Source organism: Artibeus jamaicensis, unplaced genomic scaffold (assembly GCF_021234435.1).
Source record: "Artibeus jamaicensis isolate MK-2021 breed Jamaican fruit bat unplaced genomic scaffold, CSHL_Jam_final contig_374, whole genome shotgun sequence".
Taxonomy (NCBI): Eukaryota; Metazoa; Chordata; class Mammalia; order Chiroptera; family Phyllostomidae; genus Artibeus; species Artibeus jamaicensis.
Genome location: NW_026521808.1, coordinates 116,171 through 133,527, shown reverse-complemented (window position 1 = coordinate 133,527; position 17,357 = coordinate 116,171). Strand labels below are relative to the sequence as shown.

At 39.4% G+C, this 17,357-nt stretch overlaps 1 protein-coding gene across 4 annotated transcripts in view; it reads left to right on the top strand.

The window, feature by feature from the left end:
- The window catches only part of SPRY3 (sprouty RTK signaling antagonist 3), a 177,839-nt gene extending 161,183 nt beyond the window's left edge, over positions 1-16,656 (top strand). For 2 of the 4 annotated variants that reach the window (XM_037153764.2, XM_037153765.2), the window contains exons 2-4: positions 6,383-6,559; positions 6,920-7,091; positions 12,641-16,656. In XM_037153764.2, the coding sequence (XP_037009659.1) occupies positions 12,744-13,610 (867 nt within the window). In that variant the 5' untranslated portion in view covers positions 6,383-6,559; positions 6,920-7,091; positions 12,641-12,743 and the 3' untranslated portion in view covers positions 13,611-16,656. Of the gene's footprint in view, positions 1-6,382; positions 6,560-6,779; positions 7,092-12,640 lie in introns of those variants that run through there. The other 2 variants (XM_037153762.2, XM_037153766.2) reach the window with 2 other exon arrangements.
- The last annotated feature ends 701 nt before the right edge of the window (positions 16,657-17,357 follow it).

The following is a 17,357-nucleotide window of genomic DNA, read 5'->3' as shown; positions in this document are numbered from 1 at the left end:
GAGACTGACTTTGTAATACCGAACTAAGAGCTTTATTGAAGTTTAACAGAAAAGAAACCCTTGTTTGAAAGGAAGAGACTGACTATATTTAGTACTGGGTAGGATGTCAGTTCTGAAAATAAACTGCTCCCAGTACCGAATGTAATCCTCTGTGCTGTTGTCACCTGTAGGACGCTGTCTTCCCTTGCAAGGGAGTGCGGAATGTGGACACATCAGTGACCTCAAAGCTCCTACCATTCCCAAGCACTTGACCTGCTTTGTCTCTTTACCACATTGCTAAGTTTTAAAATTTCTCAGTTAACGTGGAGAAAAAAGTCACATAGCTGAAGAACGTGAAGGGTATGCTGGAATATATGTAAAGCAGGGAAGTGTTCTGAGTAAACACCAGAATCTAAACAACATGTGGCCAGATGCTTACTAAAATATTCATCACCTCCATGGTACACTTTTGGCGTATGAATGGGGACATAAGGGCCCAGCAGGAAGCGTGGCATACCATATAAAAGATGTATTTGAAGCACACTGTAAGTGGCATAGATGTAAGTTCTGTAGAGATGGCATGCTTGTGTAACTTAAGGCATGTAGACAGGCCAAAGTCAGTATACATTAGGGGGGAAAAGAGACATTTAGAAACACACACATACTTTGTGTTGGGAAAATATAGGCAATACCTTTCACTGATATGGAAGAACATAGAAAAAACAGGTTTTTGGTGGAGGAAAACAAAACCAGTGTTCCAGAATTCTAACTTCCAATTCTATATTCTCATCACTTCCACTGTTACTCCTCTCTCATATAAACTGTTGCAATAGTAATAACCTCTTAATTACTTTCTCTGTTTCCACCCTAAGTTCATCTCATAAATATATACTCTATAGGGTAGCCAGAGTGATCTTTTTTATTTTTTAATTTATTTTTTATTTTTAATTTTTTAAAAGATTTTATTTATTTATTTATCTTCAGAGGGGAAGGGAAGGAGAGAGGGAGAGAAACATCAATGTATGGTTGCCTTTCATGCATCCCCTGCTGGGAACTGGCCTGCAGGGAACAAGCCTGCAACCCAGGCATGTGCCCTGACTGGGAATCAAACCGCAATCCTTTGGTTCGCAGGCCTGTGCTCAATCCACTGAGCTACACCAGCCAGGGCTCTAAATTACAAGTCATATTGTATCACTCCTCTAGACAAAAACCTATACTATCTTCTCAAAATGCAAAATCTTTAACACGGTATGCAGTACTCCACATGATCCAGCCCTCTGCTATCTCCCTGGTTTCATTTGCTCCCAGTCTTCCCTCACTCCTTCCACTCTAGACATGCTGGTCTCCTTGCTCTTCCCAGAATATGCCAAGCACATTCTAGCCTCAGCTATTTGGATATACTGTTCCCTCCATGTGAGAGTGCTATCCTGTCCCCATTTAGCTGCATGGCTTGTTTTCTCACTTTATTCAAAACTCAGCTCAAATGTCACCTAATGAGAGAGACTTTCCATAACCACTATACATAAAATAGCAATCCCCTTTACCTTACTTTGATGGATAAATGAAGACTTGGTGGGAATGTCTGATTAACTGTTGAATATTTGAGTCTAGAGTTAAGTTAGGAGGTCTGGACCAGAGTTGTAGATTTGGGAGTTCCCATTACTCCAGGCAAGGAAAGTGGTGTTTTTAATGGGTCTAGAGTAAGAGAAAGCATGGTACATTCAAGTGCCATGAGGGTCTCTTTGAAAATGCAAATTATCTGGGCCTCACCCAACATCTCCTGAATAAGAATCTCTGGAAGTAAGGCTTCGAAATATGTAGATTGATGAAGTTCCACATATGATGCTGATGTGAAGCCCTGGTTGAGAACCACTCCTTGAAAGATACATGTACCTACACCAAATTTACTAGTAATCTCTGAATTGCCAAACCAGTAGATATTTTATATGCTTTATGCATCTCACTTGACCACTCTGTTGAAATTGATAGTTGATCACTCAATTTCAAATGTTATACTACCTTAGCTGCTAGGCACCACATACTCATGATTCTCCTGACTCCTTTCTGGATATTCCTTCTATTTATAGAATTCATTCCTGCCAATCGATTAAATACTTGTGGGCTCTACCTTTCTTTTTTATCATTTTTAATTGTTATTCTATTAAAATTGTCCTAATATTTCCCCCTTTGTCCTCCTCTGACCATCTCAACTGCTACTCCCACAGTCAATTCCCACACTGTTGTCCATGTCCCTGGGTCATTCATACCTGTTCTTTGTCTAGTCTCTACCTTTCTGTCACTCAAACTTTCTATACCCTCTTTGGTTAGTTTCATCTATTCACATGACTTAAATCTAGTGCCCATATTTCTTCTCTTGATTCATATCCTCTTTGAAGCTCAAAACCTATAAAAAGTATTTCCTAGATTACCATTTAAATATTACACAGGTGCCTCAAACCCAATGTACTCAGAGATTTTAAATGTTCCCTTCATATTTCAGTAAACGACACAATTAACAACCTACATCTAGTAAGTCACTAAGTATTGTTTATTCTGTATTCTACCTATCATCTACTTGTCTTCATCCACACTGCCCCTATCTTGATTCAGGCCACAAGTATCTCTCATCTAATTTAGTGATAGATTGTGTTACAGTTTATGTATTTACATGTTTATTTATTCTACTAGACTGAGTAATGAAAGGATAAGACCCATTTATTTATTTAATTACTATGTATTGAGGGTCTACTGTATGGCTTAGTGTGTCACATTCATCTCTGTGTCTTTCTTCACATCAAGTATATTGCCTGACATTAAGTAGGTACTCAATATATGTTTGCTTTATTGAATTACTTTTAAGTACACTATGTTACAAATGAGAATATAGGGTCTAGAAATGGGAAATGGCCTTCCAAACCTGCACAGCAGGTTGGGATACTGGAATTTACATCTCCTTACTCTTAATCCAGCTTTCTTTACATAGGACCAGGTTGTCGCATTATCCTACAATTCTATACTATTCCCAGTCATTGTTTTCTCTCTGATTTTTCTATACCATTCTTTTATTATTGATGATATTACTTCCTATATTTGTTTGCCAGCTTCTGTGGAAAAGAAAATAATTATCACCATCTTCATAAGTTTCTTGGTTAAGAAACTGTATTTCCTTGGCATTGCTTACTTCTTCTGGCATCACCACTGCTGAATCAGGATGCCCATAGGTCAGCTTTTCATCTGGCACTTCTAAGGAGCTCCTCTTGAATTCAGTAGTGTATGGATAGAACTGGCCTCATATAGGAACTTACAGGCTCTCAAATGGATTTGGACTCTATTCTGGGAAAAAGAGAGTGAGGAAATATTTTCAGAATTTGTGGAGAATATATGATTTATGCAGAAAAATAAGAAAGGATGGGTTATAACTATAGGCTGAAAGAATTTGTTATCTGATTCAGTTTGTGGATGAAGATTCTGATCATGATTATTTTAGACACTGAGTTGGACTATATCATACAAAGTTGGTTTTTCATGTATAATCTATTTTCACTTGCTACAATTTAGGAAAACCTAAATAAGCTTAGTACATTCCAGGAATATGTATAAAACATGTGGGTGGTGCCTTCTAGAGAAAATTTCTGCTCTTAACTTGCTAAGGCTGTGTGTGTAAGGTACCCTCCTAGTATGGTTTATAAAACATTGTTTTCACATCTTTGTATCTTTGTTCATTCTGTTATTTCTGCTTGCAATAGTTTTATTCATTCATTTATCCATCAAATATTTTCTGAGAATCTTTTCTGTGCCAGGCATTATACTGAGTTTGGGAGATTCAGTGATGGTCATTTTTTGTATTTGATCCTGTCATCCTTTGTATTTCAATATCACCTGTTCTAGGAAGCATTTCATAACCCTCTAAATACTGGGTTAGTTGTATTTGCTCTCTGCTCCCTTCCATAGCATTTATCCTTTATTATATTTTTCTGTTATCTTCCCTACTAAATTATGAGTTCTTTGAGATCAAGGATTCATTGATTAATTAAATGTTAACTAAAATATATAGTTATTATACAGTTGACCCTTGAACAATGCACTGATCCCTTGTACAGTTAAAAATCCACATATACTTTATGTCTCCTCCAAAACTTAAATTGTCCCTCAGTATCCATGGGGGTCTTGGTTCCTGGAACCCCTGCGTATACCAAAATCCACAGATGATCAGCTCCCCTACATAAAATGGAGTAGAACAGTGAGCTCTCTGTATCAGCAGATGCCCAAACATGGATTGAAAACAGTACAGGTGTTTATTGAAACATTCAACCTGTCTTATGTTAAGAGGAGAGAAGTGGAATGTATAGAGTTGAAGAATAATGTGATTGACAGTCAGAGTAACTTAGACTTAGTGCTCTAGAAATTAGAAGTAAGTTTTTGAACACAGGAATAAAGTGTGAAAATAAGCCAGATTTAAGGAAGATGTATTTGGCATGTATCTGTTCAAAATTAAAGCTGGAATTTAAAAAATAAAAGGAGTTCAAGTTGAAATTATTTCTTGCCTTTCCTATGGGTTACATTAGGGTGAGAAAATTTCTTAATCTTAACATCTACTGTTCATGGTGTATTTATAATATTCCAGACACATGGTATACCTTTTAAATGCAAGACTTTATTCAGTCTACAAAAAATAACACAATCCTATGTTGTAGGTACCTCCATTTTAAAGATGAAGAAACAAGCTGAGAGAGATGAACTGAGTTGCCCAAAGTCAGATAGCTCACAAAATGAGAAACAAAAATTTGAACCTTGAACTGTGTGATTTGAATCCAGTAAGTACAGTGCTTGGACAAAGTTGATATGCAATAAATACCCACTAAAATGGGCGAATGAATAGATCAATAAATTTATCTACTTCTATAGATAAATTTATAGATTAGCTTTATTGGTTTTCTTGTTCTTGATAAGCTCAAGTCACTGTTAAGAGTAAGGCAGAGGGTCTGAGCCACAAAAAGGAATTTACAAAGGAAAATTTACTCTGGAAATTGATTGGAAAGAGATGTAACTATTTTAGAAATTATAAACACTATATGTGTGTGTATATGTAGATATATACACATACACACACCACTATGTGTGTGTATGTGTATATATACACACACACATATATATATATAACAGAACAGTTTGAAACAATATTGACACATACATACTCACATGTGCATGCAGACCTACACAAGCATTCATGTTTTTAATCTCATGTTTTCTTTACCCTCTTGAGAGTGTGTAAATAGAATGTCAGAGCTAGAAGGTATCTTAACAATTACCTAATCAGATCACCTCACGTAAATGTAGAAATTGAGGCACTAGGGGTAAAGTAAATTGCAAAGGTCACACAAGGAATTAGAGTAAGATTAAGAATCTGAGTTTCCTAACTCACAGGTTTGTTTTACTCTTAACTGTCACCATTTACCTTCTCAATTTTATCGATGGGATAACCAAAGCATCCTAAGAATGTTGATGGTCAAGCTCCTGCTACTTGTCCATTGAAGCAGGACTTGAAATCAGATCTTTTTATTTTAAATATGAGGCTTGTGTTCATCCAAGTGCTTCCGTCTGGATGCCCAGAAGGAAGACCCCTTCCTATTGAATTTAATAGTGAACAGAGGATAATTTACAGAAAACTTCGTTCTTTGATTTAAGAGAGGATGTCCAAAGCTACTTTATTTTCAGAAGCTTGGCAGTCCCAAGGAGGCTCACTAGAAGCAGGAATCTGTCTTCCTTATTGAATCCAAAACACGTAGCACAAAGGAAGGCATTCAAAAAATATTTGTTGAATATATGATATTCTAAAGGCAGAAAGGAACGGTAGGTTGGTTAATGGTTTCCCAATGGATGATGGATGGATAATCATTATTAATGCTGAAAAAGTGGGAATGAATGTAGAAAAGAGGTGGGAGAAACCCTTAAACAAAGGAGAAGCTCTGTCCCCATCTGATTGAAGCTGCAATCACTCAGCAAGGGCTGAGTGGCTTGGTAGGACTGTGGTTGGCAGAGATATTTAAATAAGGCCTCCTTAAAATGTTACTCCCCACCCCGCCCCCATTCCCCTTTAAATTCTGTTTCAGTCATTACCCAGGGACCGGATACAGAGATTCCTATGGGGAGTTCTAATGGGTCGATTCAATTTCAACTGGATGACGCCACTTAGCCAAGCATTAAGAGCTACAGCTCCGGGAAAACAAACGACACAGAGAGAGGGAGAGAAAGAAATTATAACAAGGAGCAATAAATCCCTTCTCTCCCATCCTCCCCTATAACCCATTCACAAGACCTCCAGAAATCATCTACATTCACAAAACAGCCAGCTAGCTGAGCTGAACACACTGCAATCTCACCCCTCTCCCCCCTCTCTCTGCAGATTATATACCAACACACACTGAGCTATATAAGTAATCACACACCATCGGTATCTATTGCTCTGTTGAGATACCCTGTGTCTACAACTGCAGTTTCTGCTGCTTCGGTTCATCTGTCAGATTGGAGGAGACAGAGGCGGACGGAGGTGGAGGCGGAGGCAAAAAAGGACGGGGAGGAGGTAAAGGAGGAGGAAGGGGAGGAGGGAAGGGGGAGGGGAGCGGAGGGGAGGGGGAAGGAAAACGCGGAGGAGGAGGGGGAAAAGAAAGAGGAGGAGGGGAAAAAGAAACAGGAGGAGGGGGAGAAGGGGGAGGAGAAAGAGGCGGAGGAGGAGGGGGAGGAGAAATAGGAGAAGGAGGAGGAGAAAGAAGAGGAGGAGGAGGTGAACAACTTACCCTGCTGAGCTTTCTTTGGGAATACGTGCATGAAGATTTAGATCTGCAAGGAAACCTATACAAAGTATCTGCCACTACAGGTCTGTCTCTCCTCCCCCCACCACCGTTTTTTTTTTCCTTTCCGTTTTCTCTGCTGTGTCAGAAAGACCGATACAGAACTATCTGTGTTTCTGGCTCCACTGACGGTGAAGGAGTTTTCATTCAAGACTTTCTGAAAAGAGGTGGAGAAACCTAAAGACTCAGGAGAAGAGGTCCTTTGAGCCAGATGGGGCATTAATTCTTCTGCTTTTCTCAGAATGGATAGATCCTTTCCTCAAGGTAAGCCATACAGATTAGCTCTTAAGGACCCCAGAATTCTTTCTATGCACAGATTGCCATTCATTCCAGCCATCGTCTGTGTGTGTGTGTTCGTGTTTATGTGTGTGTGTGTGTGTGTGCGCGCGCGCGTGTGCACGCGCACAAACGCAAGCGCGTGGGTAAAATGAAATGAAAACCATTTAAATGAGATTTAAATGAATCAGCTCTTGCAGAACACTGTTCTTATTGGATATTTATAAATCAAAATGAAATTCAAAATAACCATTTTTTAGCCAAATGTCAGTTTCATTTCTAGCCTGTTGACCTTTAGATGCATTTTGGTGCTTGCCTAAGACCCTTCTAGCGCAGCCTAACCACACAAACTGAGGATGTAGCGAGAGCCCATGCTGAGGCCAGTCTGGCTGCCCAGCGGGTATCCTGTCAGCGTGGGGCTAGTCAGCTATTGGCTCACAAGTCTGGACTGTGCATCGTTCAGATTTCATCACATCACCTTGCCCTGGGTAGAAATGGCGCAAGCTGACACGGCATAACCCCCTACTTACATCGAGTCAGAGCAGTGATTTAGAAATCTCTGGATCCATGCCTGGGTGTATGTGCACATGATCTCTATGTGGCATATGGAAATTTTGTCAAAAGTAAGAACCTGTGAACATGTCTAGTTAGCCAGTGGGTATTTGATAGAACCTAAGGCAGTGATTTACACTCCTTTCCAATCTTCTAATTATAATTATCACTCACCTTTGCATGCTGTAAACCAAGTTGGATGAACAGAAAACAGACCTTGAACTCTTAAACAGAACATCTATTTTGAAATGCAAACTACTGTTGCTTTTCTGAGTACATTAAAACTTCACTGAAACATAATGGGCTATCACATGAATTTAGATATACCAGGTGTTAAATCATGTTTTTTCAACAAGTTAGCAGCATACATATATGCAAATAAGGTACAGGCTAGCAGTTTATCCATAACAAAGTATTATTCTTTTGTTCTGTGCCTCTAAATAAACATTTACTAAGACATTATTGTAATATTCTACACATTTTGTTTTTGTGTGTTCTATTTTTTGGTCTCTCTAGCTGTGATACAATCTAGATAGTGATCTGAGTGACTTGAATTTAGAAGTATTTTATTTAGGGTTGAGAAGTTGGGTAATGAGAAAGTAAAGACTTTTTTAAAAAGGCGACTGATTCTTCATGAAAGAACTTTGAGACAGAAATGCAGCCTAAAAACCCAGCATAAAATATATAGAGCATCGGGATAAGAAGGAGCTTTTAAAATCTTCCTTTCATATCCCTTCATTTTGCAGATGAAGAAACTGAGGCCTGGAACAAAAGTCACTTGCCCATAGTCACAGAGCAAATTAGAGCTAAAAACAGGACTAGAACTTGTTTCTTGTCTCCTATAAAATGACTTGGGATTCAAATAAAGATTTCTACTTCTTAAATGAACAACTATCATTTTTTTCAGGATTTGAAGTATGAAATCATTTGATATTACCATTTTTCCTGTATTTTTCATCACTAAAACACCTCAGTCTTTAAAAATGCAAAGTCTTCAAACTGCAAGACTCCCTGGTTTGAAATAAATTGCTATGATTCTTAATAAAACTATTAAAGTAATGAATAGGACTAGAGTAGCAAAGTGACAAGTTAAGAGTTAAATGTGGTGAGAACCTGGCAGCTCCAGCAAGATGTATGCGGTAGGAGGGAGGCCCAGTCAGTGGCTGAGAGGTTAGTAATGTAAACTATATACAACTTGGTATTTGTAAGGGGGGGAGTGCTGTGATAGAGATGCAAATGCTTTTGCACAGAGAGGGATTTTTAGAGAGCAGACTTTGGAACTGTAGAACTAAGAAAACATATAAAGCCAAAGTAGAATCCCCCTATGTTTGCTTTCAGTTATTCTGAGAAGGAGTGTATATAACAGCAGAGCACAGAAAAAAGCAACACACCCCAGAGCCGTTACACAGTAAGGTACAAAACAGCATTGAACCCATGGGAGTGGAGAAAACAGAAGCCAGGCTCTCCTTCTTCTCTTTCCCCCTCTTCTTTGAAATTGAGATTGAGTCATATTGTATCAGAAAGGTTTTATCATAGAAATCAGAACTGTCTTAAGGTGTTAGCATAGAAAGCTTTAGATAGGAAAGTTTTCAACTTTCCTATCTGCCATTTCTCAACATGGCAGATTTTAGGTTCCAGGAAGAAAATACATTTTTTTTTCCATTAACAGCGTTCTTGAATGGATTTACCTTTCTAGTCCCTAAATTCACATAAGAAAAGAAATTTCTGTTTAGGTTGAACATAGCAAATTTCAAGGCTATAGAAAAACTCTTGAGAGAGCTCTGAGCACCTGGCCAGAGAGACTGAGATGGGAGTGGGTTTACAATGCATCATTCATTACTGCAGAAGTACTACGTGACAGAAATCACTAGATCCCATCAGTGTGCAGCCAAGACTTTTAATCACCTTGGCTCCTATTTAATAATATGTGATAGGTATATTCTGTCCCTTATTTAGTATAATGTAGAATTGACCAAGAGCAGAGTCAATTTCTTAACTGTTGCTGCTCACAATGAATGGCCCTTTAATGGGTGGATTTCTAAATTATAAACATGCATGTAGTAACAGTTTTTCATCTAATCTATGTACTGCAACAGTCTGTCACCTATTCATTTCTCAACTTTTTTTCCTCTCTTACCTTCCCCTACAGTATCTATTTCAATTCATCCTCTTAGCCCGATTGGATTCAGCATGTCCATGATAGCAAACAATTTATTGTCATCCAATCTGGTTTTATCCTACTCATTACCCTGATTTTACCCAGGTCCTACTTGCCCACTGTATTGTGGATCTTCCACAATCCATTCTAATAAAAGGTTTTACAGGGCAGGAAGAAACCTTCTGAGTTCATCCTATGAGTCCCCTTACCTATAATCAAGACAGTAGTACCTCATCATCCCAGACAAATGCCCAAGGCTTCTTTTAATCATTCAACCAAGCATCTCAACTCCTAGTCTTTCAATAATGTAATGAATATCCAAATTTACCTTCTTAACCTAAACACCATATGCCCTTCCCCTGCCAGGATCTCTTTTGAACATGGTTCTGAGTCATTTCTATTATGACCTATATTCCTCCAAGCTCAGCTTTCAACCTTCTGAGCATGTCCCTGAGATACGCAGTGACATCCTGGGAATCTCATATGATTATTTCCTGTAGCTTTGAGAACTAACGTGTCTTCCTTTGAGCTATCAATTCTTCAAATTTACAATATGTTTTGAATATAGTTTCCTTTGGGAAACTGAATGAGTCTAATGTATCCAGCACTTATGTTGTTCTTACAATGTGAAAGACCTGAAGAGCCCTACATTTTTGTCTGATCAATGGAGAATAAATCCATTGCTTACAAATTTGTCAAAAGACTCTTCCCAATCCAAAGCTCCTACATCCATATACCCTGCATGTCAGCTGAGCAATGTGTCCTTGTTTGTTTGGGTGCTCAAATGAGAACTACTTGTTATTTTCTAATTCTGAGATTATGAATCTTAATAAAGATACAGCAAAGGTAGAGGTGAGAGACTTCAGGATGCTCTAAGTCCAAGTAAATAGAAAAGACACTTTGCTTTTGAATGCCCCAATAAATAAACAAGGGCATGATTCTCAGTTTACCCTCAAGGACTGAAGATGTAAAAGGTTTAGATGAAGAGATTCTTTTGTCAAATTATGTCATAAACATAGAGTCATAAGCAATAATGGGGTACAGTTCTTCAAAATAACTTAGTTCATCCCTATAATTATATAGATAGTGAAACTATGGCTCAAACAAAGCAAGTGAATTGACAAAAGTTATGTAGATATTCAAGTCTTAGACTCTCCATAGTGTTTATCTGCATTCTCTGTACTGTGTTAAATAACATCAGCTAGCTAAATAACAATAACTAGCTAAAAAGTGAAATTATGCTCAGACTGGTTCTTTGATATGATGAGCCAGAAAAGTTATTTTTAACCAGTTAAATCCTCTTTTCACAAAATGAACATATGTAAATTCAGTGACACAGGTTTGCATGGGAATGTAGCCTTGAAAGGCACTGAATCTGATCATATTATTGACCACTGAGTCCTTTGTGAACTGCATCCTCATTTTTCTTGTTGTTAAACTTGGAGCACATTTCAGTGTCATGTTTGCTTGCTTATGGAAACTTAATCAAGCACTCTCCTCTCTCACTTGTTCATTTCTATTACTCATTCAAGCTTTCCATCTCATACAGTAGTGTGAGTAATCAATCTATTTTGAGACTGCCTGAAAATCTGATGGATTTCAAATATGTACTTTATTCATGCTGTTGTTTCCTAGGTCCAAATGCCTCCAGGATAACTCTTGGATTTTTGTTTAGGTTTCCTTGTGTACACCTTTTTGGCTGTTCAGTTTTCCAGGTGGTATAATATACTGATCTACTATGTGTACAATATTTTCCTTATGATCACCATTATCATTACTAGGCTCAATCACACCCTTCAGGAAATAACTACCAATTCTTCTTGATTGTGGCACAGTGAAGACACAAGCACATGCTTTCTTAGTTTAAGTCTCATATGAGAATATCTCTTCTCTTTAAGAAAGGAAGTTTATTGTATTGTGTAAGGTAAAGATAGAGAAAAGTAGTCCAAGCAGATCCTGCCAAGTAAATTGCATCAATAAAAACTTGACTGAGGGTGGTAATAGGTACAATTATGGGTGATAGTTAAAATAATTCAGGGCTCATCTTGTATGGTTCTTTCAGCTGAAAGTTACTTTCTATGTATAAAAATGTACATGCCATTTAGAAAGGCACAATGCCATTTAGAAAGAAGTACCTCTCAATAAGATAAATTAACTTATAAGATGAGAAGAACTGCAAGATGATTAGTCTTGGCATCCTTGCACTCTTCTGAAGCCCTTTTTCGTATCATCCTACAGATAACCTAATCTCTGCCCTTTGTGTCTCTGCCAGATCTCAGCCATTATTGCATCTTACTTGCTTACCTTTATACATTGAATCAAGCAGTATCCTTTCTTGCCTGTTTATTTATGCTTACCACAAATTTCAACGAAAGGGGAATATATATGTACACAAAAGCAAATTCTCATGGAAGACATCTGAGGCTTTCTTTTGTACATTAGCACATCAACAATGCTTTGGGAAGTGACCTTTACATTTGAAGTTAAGATCCATTTTTATTAGAAATTTGATGCTCAAGGCCTAGATTTCTCTGTTAGCAAACTTCTGAATGAGCTAGCTGCTCCTGTGACCTTAGTCATATGATGGAATATAAAAGAAATCAACAATCTGATATTTCCCCCCAAAATGCTTCACAGTCTGTATGGGAAGACCAGACTTGCCTGTTAAGAGGTAGGTGAGTTCAATTACACAATAAATGTATAACATGAAATCTGCTATAAGGTGATTGAATGTAGTGGTGGTGATAGGGCTGGAGCTTTGCAAATTCCCTGCAAAGTACTCATGCCTATGTGTTCTCATTAATTGTTTCTATTCTTTCTCTCCTAGGATTTTCTGATGTTCCTTAACGTCCATGTAACTACAAGGGCTCTTTATCACCATAAGTGCCACTCTCACCTAAAACCACTCAGAACTCAAGAATCAAGGCGAAATGGATGCTGCAGTGACAGATGATTTCCAACAAATTCTGCCTATTGAACAGCTGCGCTCTACTCATGCTAGCAATGATTATGTGGAACGGCCTCCTGCCCCCTGTAAACAGGCCCTCTCAAGCCCTTCCCTTATTGTGCAAACCCACAAATCTGATTGGTCCTTGGCTACCATGCCTACTGCTCTCCCCCGCAGTCTCAGCCAGTGCCATCAATTGCAGCCCTTGCCTCAGCATCTGAGCCAATCTAGCATTGCCAGCTCAATGTCTCATAGTACCACTGCCTCTGATCAAAGGCTCTTGGCCAGCATTACACCCTCACCTTCAGGCCAGTCCATCATCCGAACCCAGCCTGGAACAGGAGCCCACCCAAAGGCTGATGGTGCTCTGAAGGGAGAAGCTGAGCAATCTGCAGGGCACCCCAGTGAGCACCTCTTCATCTGTGAGGAGTGTGGGCGCTGCAAATGTGTCCTCTGCACAGCATCTCGTCCTCTTCCCTCCTGCTGGCTGTGCAACCAGCGTTGCCTTTGCTCTGCTGAGAGCCTCCTCGATTATGGCACTTGTCTCTGCTGCGTTAAGGGCCTCTTCTACCACTGCTCTACTGATGATGAAGACAACTGTGCTGATGAGCCCTGCTCCTGTGGGCCTAGCTCTTGCTTTGTCCGCTGGGCAGCCATGAGCCTCATCTCCCTCTTCTTACCCTGCCTGTGCTGCTACTTGCCTACCCGTGGATGCCTCCATCTGTGCCAGCAGGGCTATGATAGCCTCAGGCGACCAGGCTGCCGCTGTAAGAGGCACACCAACACTGTGTGCAGAAAAATATCTTCTGGTAGCGCACCCTTCCCCAAGGCCCAGGAGAAGTCTGTATGACCTTCCCACAAAATGGATCTAGAGCTTTCTCCTATCCCGCATCAGCAAAGCATCGGCCTCATCTTTGAAGAAGGGAAGGAGGAGTACAGTAGCCAAAGTTAGGGCCTCACCAATTTTGTTCCTGCAGTGTCAGGGGAATGGTCAAGTACATCCTGGTGCAGGATGCCTTGTTCCTTCTCACAGTATCTATCCCATTCCTCTTCAACCTTTTTGCACGCTGCCATCTCAGCCCTTGTGCTGTCGTGGCAATTCAGGTGATATATAGGCATGAGATTTGAACACTGAGGACTGACAGAGCCAGCAACGTGGAGGTTTAGGGGCTCCCCAATGTAATGCCTCTCGATGCAGGCTCTGAGCATCCCTCTACTTTCCACAGTGCCTTTGGAAGCTTTCTTCTCAGATGGTTTTCACAGGCCCATGTGGAACAACATTCAATATTCCAGGGAATCTGACCCCTTCTCCCTGTTGAGTGCCCTTCTCTTCTTTAGTCCTCTCTTTCTCCTCTCTTCTTCTTTCATTACTTTGTTCTGTACTCCTTCCCTCTTCATTCTCACCCAGTCTACTTTTACTTTTCTTCTTTTCTTTCTCTATTTCTTCCTTTCTACCCCTTCTGTCCTTCTCTCTCAGGTTCATCCTTTCTCTGTCTGTATTTCTCTTGTTTGAGCTATCTTTGTCTCTCTTTACCTTTTCCTCTTTCTCTTTCTAACACGTCCAAAAGTGCTGTTTTTTCTGTAGGTGTTTTCTTTAACGCCAAACTTTGCTATGCTATACTAGTTACTCATTTTTATTAGGGGAAATGGATTACTGTAATGAAGTGATCACTAGCAATAGTGTATATCCTGATGTGTGTGTGCACTCATAACCACACTTACCTGTTTGTAAGCATATGAAGCAAAATTATCTTACATTTCCAGGTTTAATTAGTTGGAGTTTTACTCCCTGTTTCAATAACGAAGTTATAGTACTGACAGATTCCACTAGCATGCTGAGTAGGATAGTAAATCAGGATGCTCACAACTTTGTATGTCTGACCCAAGTGCCAAAGGCAGACGTGCTTTATAGCTAAATGAACAAAGCAAAGGATATTACAGAGGTCTGTTCTCTCTTAGAAGCTAACTGCCCTGAGACTGCATGGCTCAGGCCTTAATAATGGACATAAGAAGTCATAAAACTTTAGAGCTGGAAGGGATCGTAACTATTAATCTAGTTTAATGCCCTTATCTTACAGATGGGAAAACTGAGACCTGGAGATAGGAAGGGATTTGCTCAAGGCCACGTACTGAGCAGAGTTGGGACTGGAGTACAGGCCATCTGACTCTTAGTTCAATATTCTCTACGCTGTACCACATTAAGTCATGGGACTTGTCTCCTAGGACTCTATGAGAAATGACAGAAAGCCATTCCCATTCAATTTTCAGGAACCATGCCCAGCTAAAGTGGTAGTCCTTATGCAGTGCATTGTGGGTAGTGAATTGACTATCAGGTGTCGAGGCTGCCCCCAGTGGACATCACCTTTGGCTCTGTCATCTTGGAGAAGCTCGTGTGGAAAAGATAAGATTGTTTAAAGAAGTCCTAACCAAGTTGTATCTTCACCATTGAACCTACCTTTTGCTGCACACACTGTGCACACTCCTGGCTTTGCAATGGCAGTTACCCAAGAACCTAAATATCAGCAACAGTGGAAAACTGAGATGAAAGATGTATAATGCAGAGACCTGACTTCTCTTGAAAAACATCGAGAGCCTGTGCTGTGAATACCTTTCAATGGGAAAAGGGCACAGTGATAATGGCAGGCTCCTACGGACTGCTGCTAACAGACAAAAGAATTAAATACAATTTCCCTCTGTAAGTGAATCCAGAATAACTACAGAATTCAGAGATTGAGGGCACTTGCTTGAAATGAAGGTGCTCCAACTCAGTTTAAGACTTCCAGACTCTGACTTTACATTATCATCTATTTTAAACTGTGCATGGATGTGTATTGCAGGGTGAAGAGGTGGGAGAAATGTATAGTCATACACAGGGGAAGAAAAAAAGGGAACATCCATGTCCCTTTGTTGGATGTATACTATAAACAATGTGTGCCACTCAGTCTTTGTTGGTTCTGAATCTCCCTGAAGTGTACTGACATTTGGACTGTGCGCAGCCCCACACCTTCACTTTCACCTCCTCTTTTAGAATTGCTTTGCTCTATTTTTGTATATATAAATATGTTATGATGATTATTAATAATGTTAATGATATTGCTGCAGATGGTGCCATATATAAGGTTTGGCTTCTTGGAACATTTGTAAACCCAAACCAATACCTGTAACCTCTTATGTTGCTTTCAAATCCTTTAATTTTAAGTATTTTTTAAAATCTTATAAATCTGCCTGATTGAAATTTGAACTTATATACCCCTTGAAGCTGTGCCCAGTTCTCTGGGTCAAGCTGGATGGTGATGAGTAGCAACAAACTTCTCTCTGCTTTTGCCTGAAATTTGCTTAGAGCTGAGATATATAAAGATTTTATGACACTAGTGCATTGTTCCTGGAGCTAAAGTTATTCTATGGATGTTTGCTTATTAGTTTCAGGGCCCAAAATAACACAAGTCCCTCCTCCTTGACAGCTCCTTGATAACCCAATCCTGCAGTCCTTACTCAGGCAAACTGTGCACTGCCAGAGGGGCCCTGGGCTCTGCCATATACCCAGATGAGCTCTTCTCAGTGTATTTCTAAATGGCCTTATACTTGGTAGAAGAAACTGAAGGGTTACTCAAATGTAGTTGCAATCTGCAATCTGCTGCTGAGTCAGGGCTTTCACTTGTGTCCAAGTTGGCCTGATATGGACTGCATCTGGTTTACGTATAGATGGGTCCTGTTGGGGTACGTGCACGGATGTGTGAGTGAGTGTGCATATGTATCCCTTTATATATATATATATATATATATATATATATATATATATATATATATATATATTTGTAAATATATATATTCACACAACTCTATATATTTTAATGTATTGCACATGTATATTTAAAATATATACGAAAGAACTTTAAATCCTGCAGACAGGCTCTGTTTTCATTATTTTTCTACTTTGTGTCATGTACTGTATAAACAAGAATATTTAGAGGGTGTTTCCTGCTTAGCATTTTTCTGCAGTTAAGTCATCTGTTACCCCATAACTCTACTGCTTTCTACATATTGGTCCCTTGATACATTTCATATGGCTGTAGCCAAGAGTTTTTCTTTAGTTCCAGCCCATCTTCCCTCATCATGATAGCTATAACAAACATAGTGAATACTTATATAGTGCTATGTGCTAAGCATGATTTTAAGCACATTACCCATATTAGCTAATTTAATGCTCACAATAATTCTGTGATGTAGACACTATTACAATTGCCATTTTGCAAATGAGAAAACTGGGGCACAGGGAGGCTAAGTGACTTGCCAAAGGTAACAAAGCTAGTAAATGGTGGAACCAGGAATTGAACCTATGCTGTCTGACTCCTGAGTCTATGCTTCAGAGTCAAGTGTAGAAGTCTGGAACATAATGTAAACCCCTCTGGTAGAATACTCTCAAATGGTGAAAAGTTCTTTTCCCAACTCCAGTACACCTCCAGCCTAAGAGTGGAAACAAATGTGCTCCTGTATTAAGAGTGAAGCAATAGTGCCTTGGCTGGTGTGGTTTGATAGATTGAGTGCCAGCCTGCAAACCAAATGGTCACTGGTTTAATTCCCAGTGGGAGCACATGCC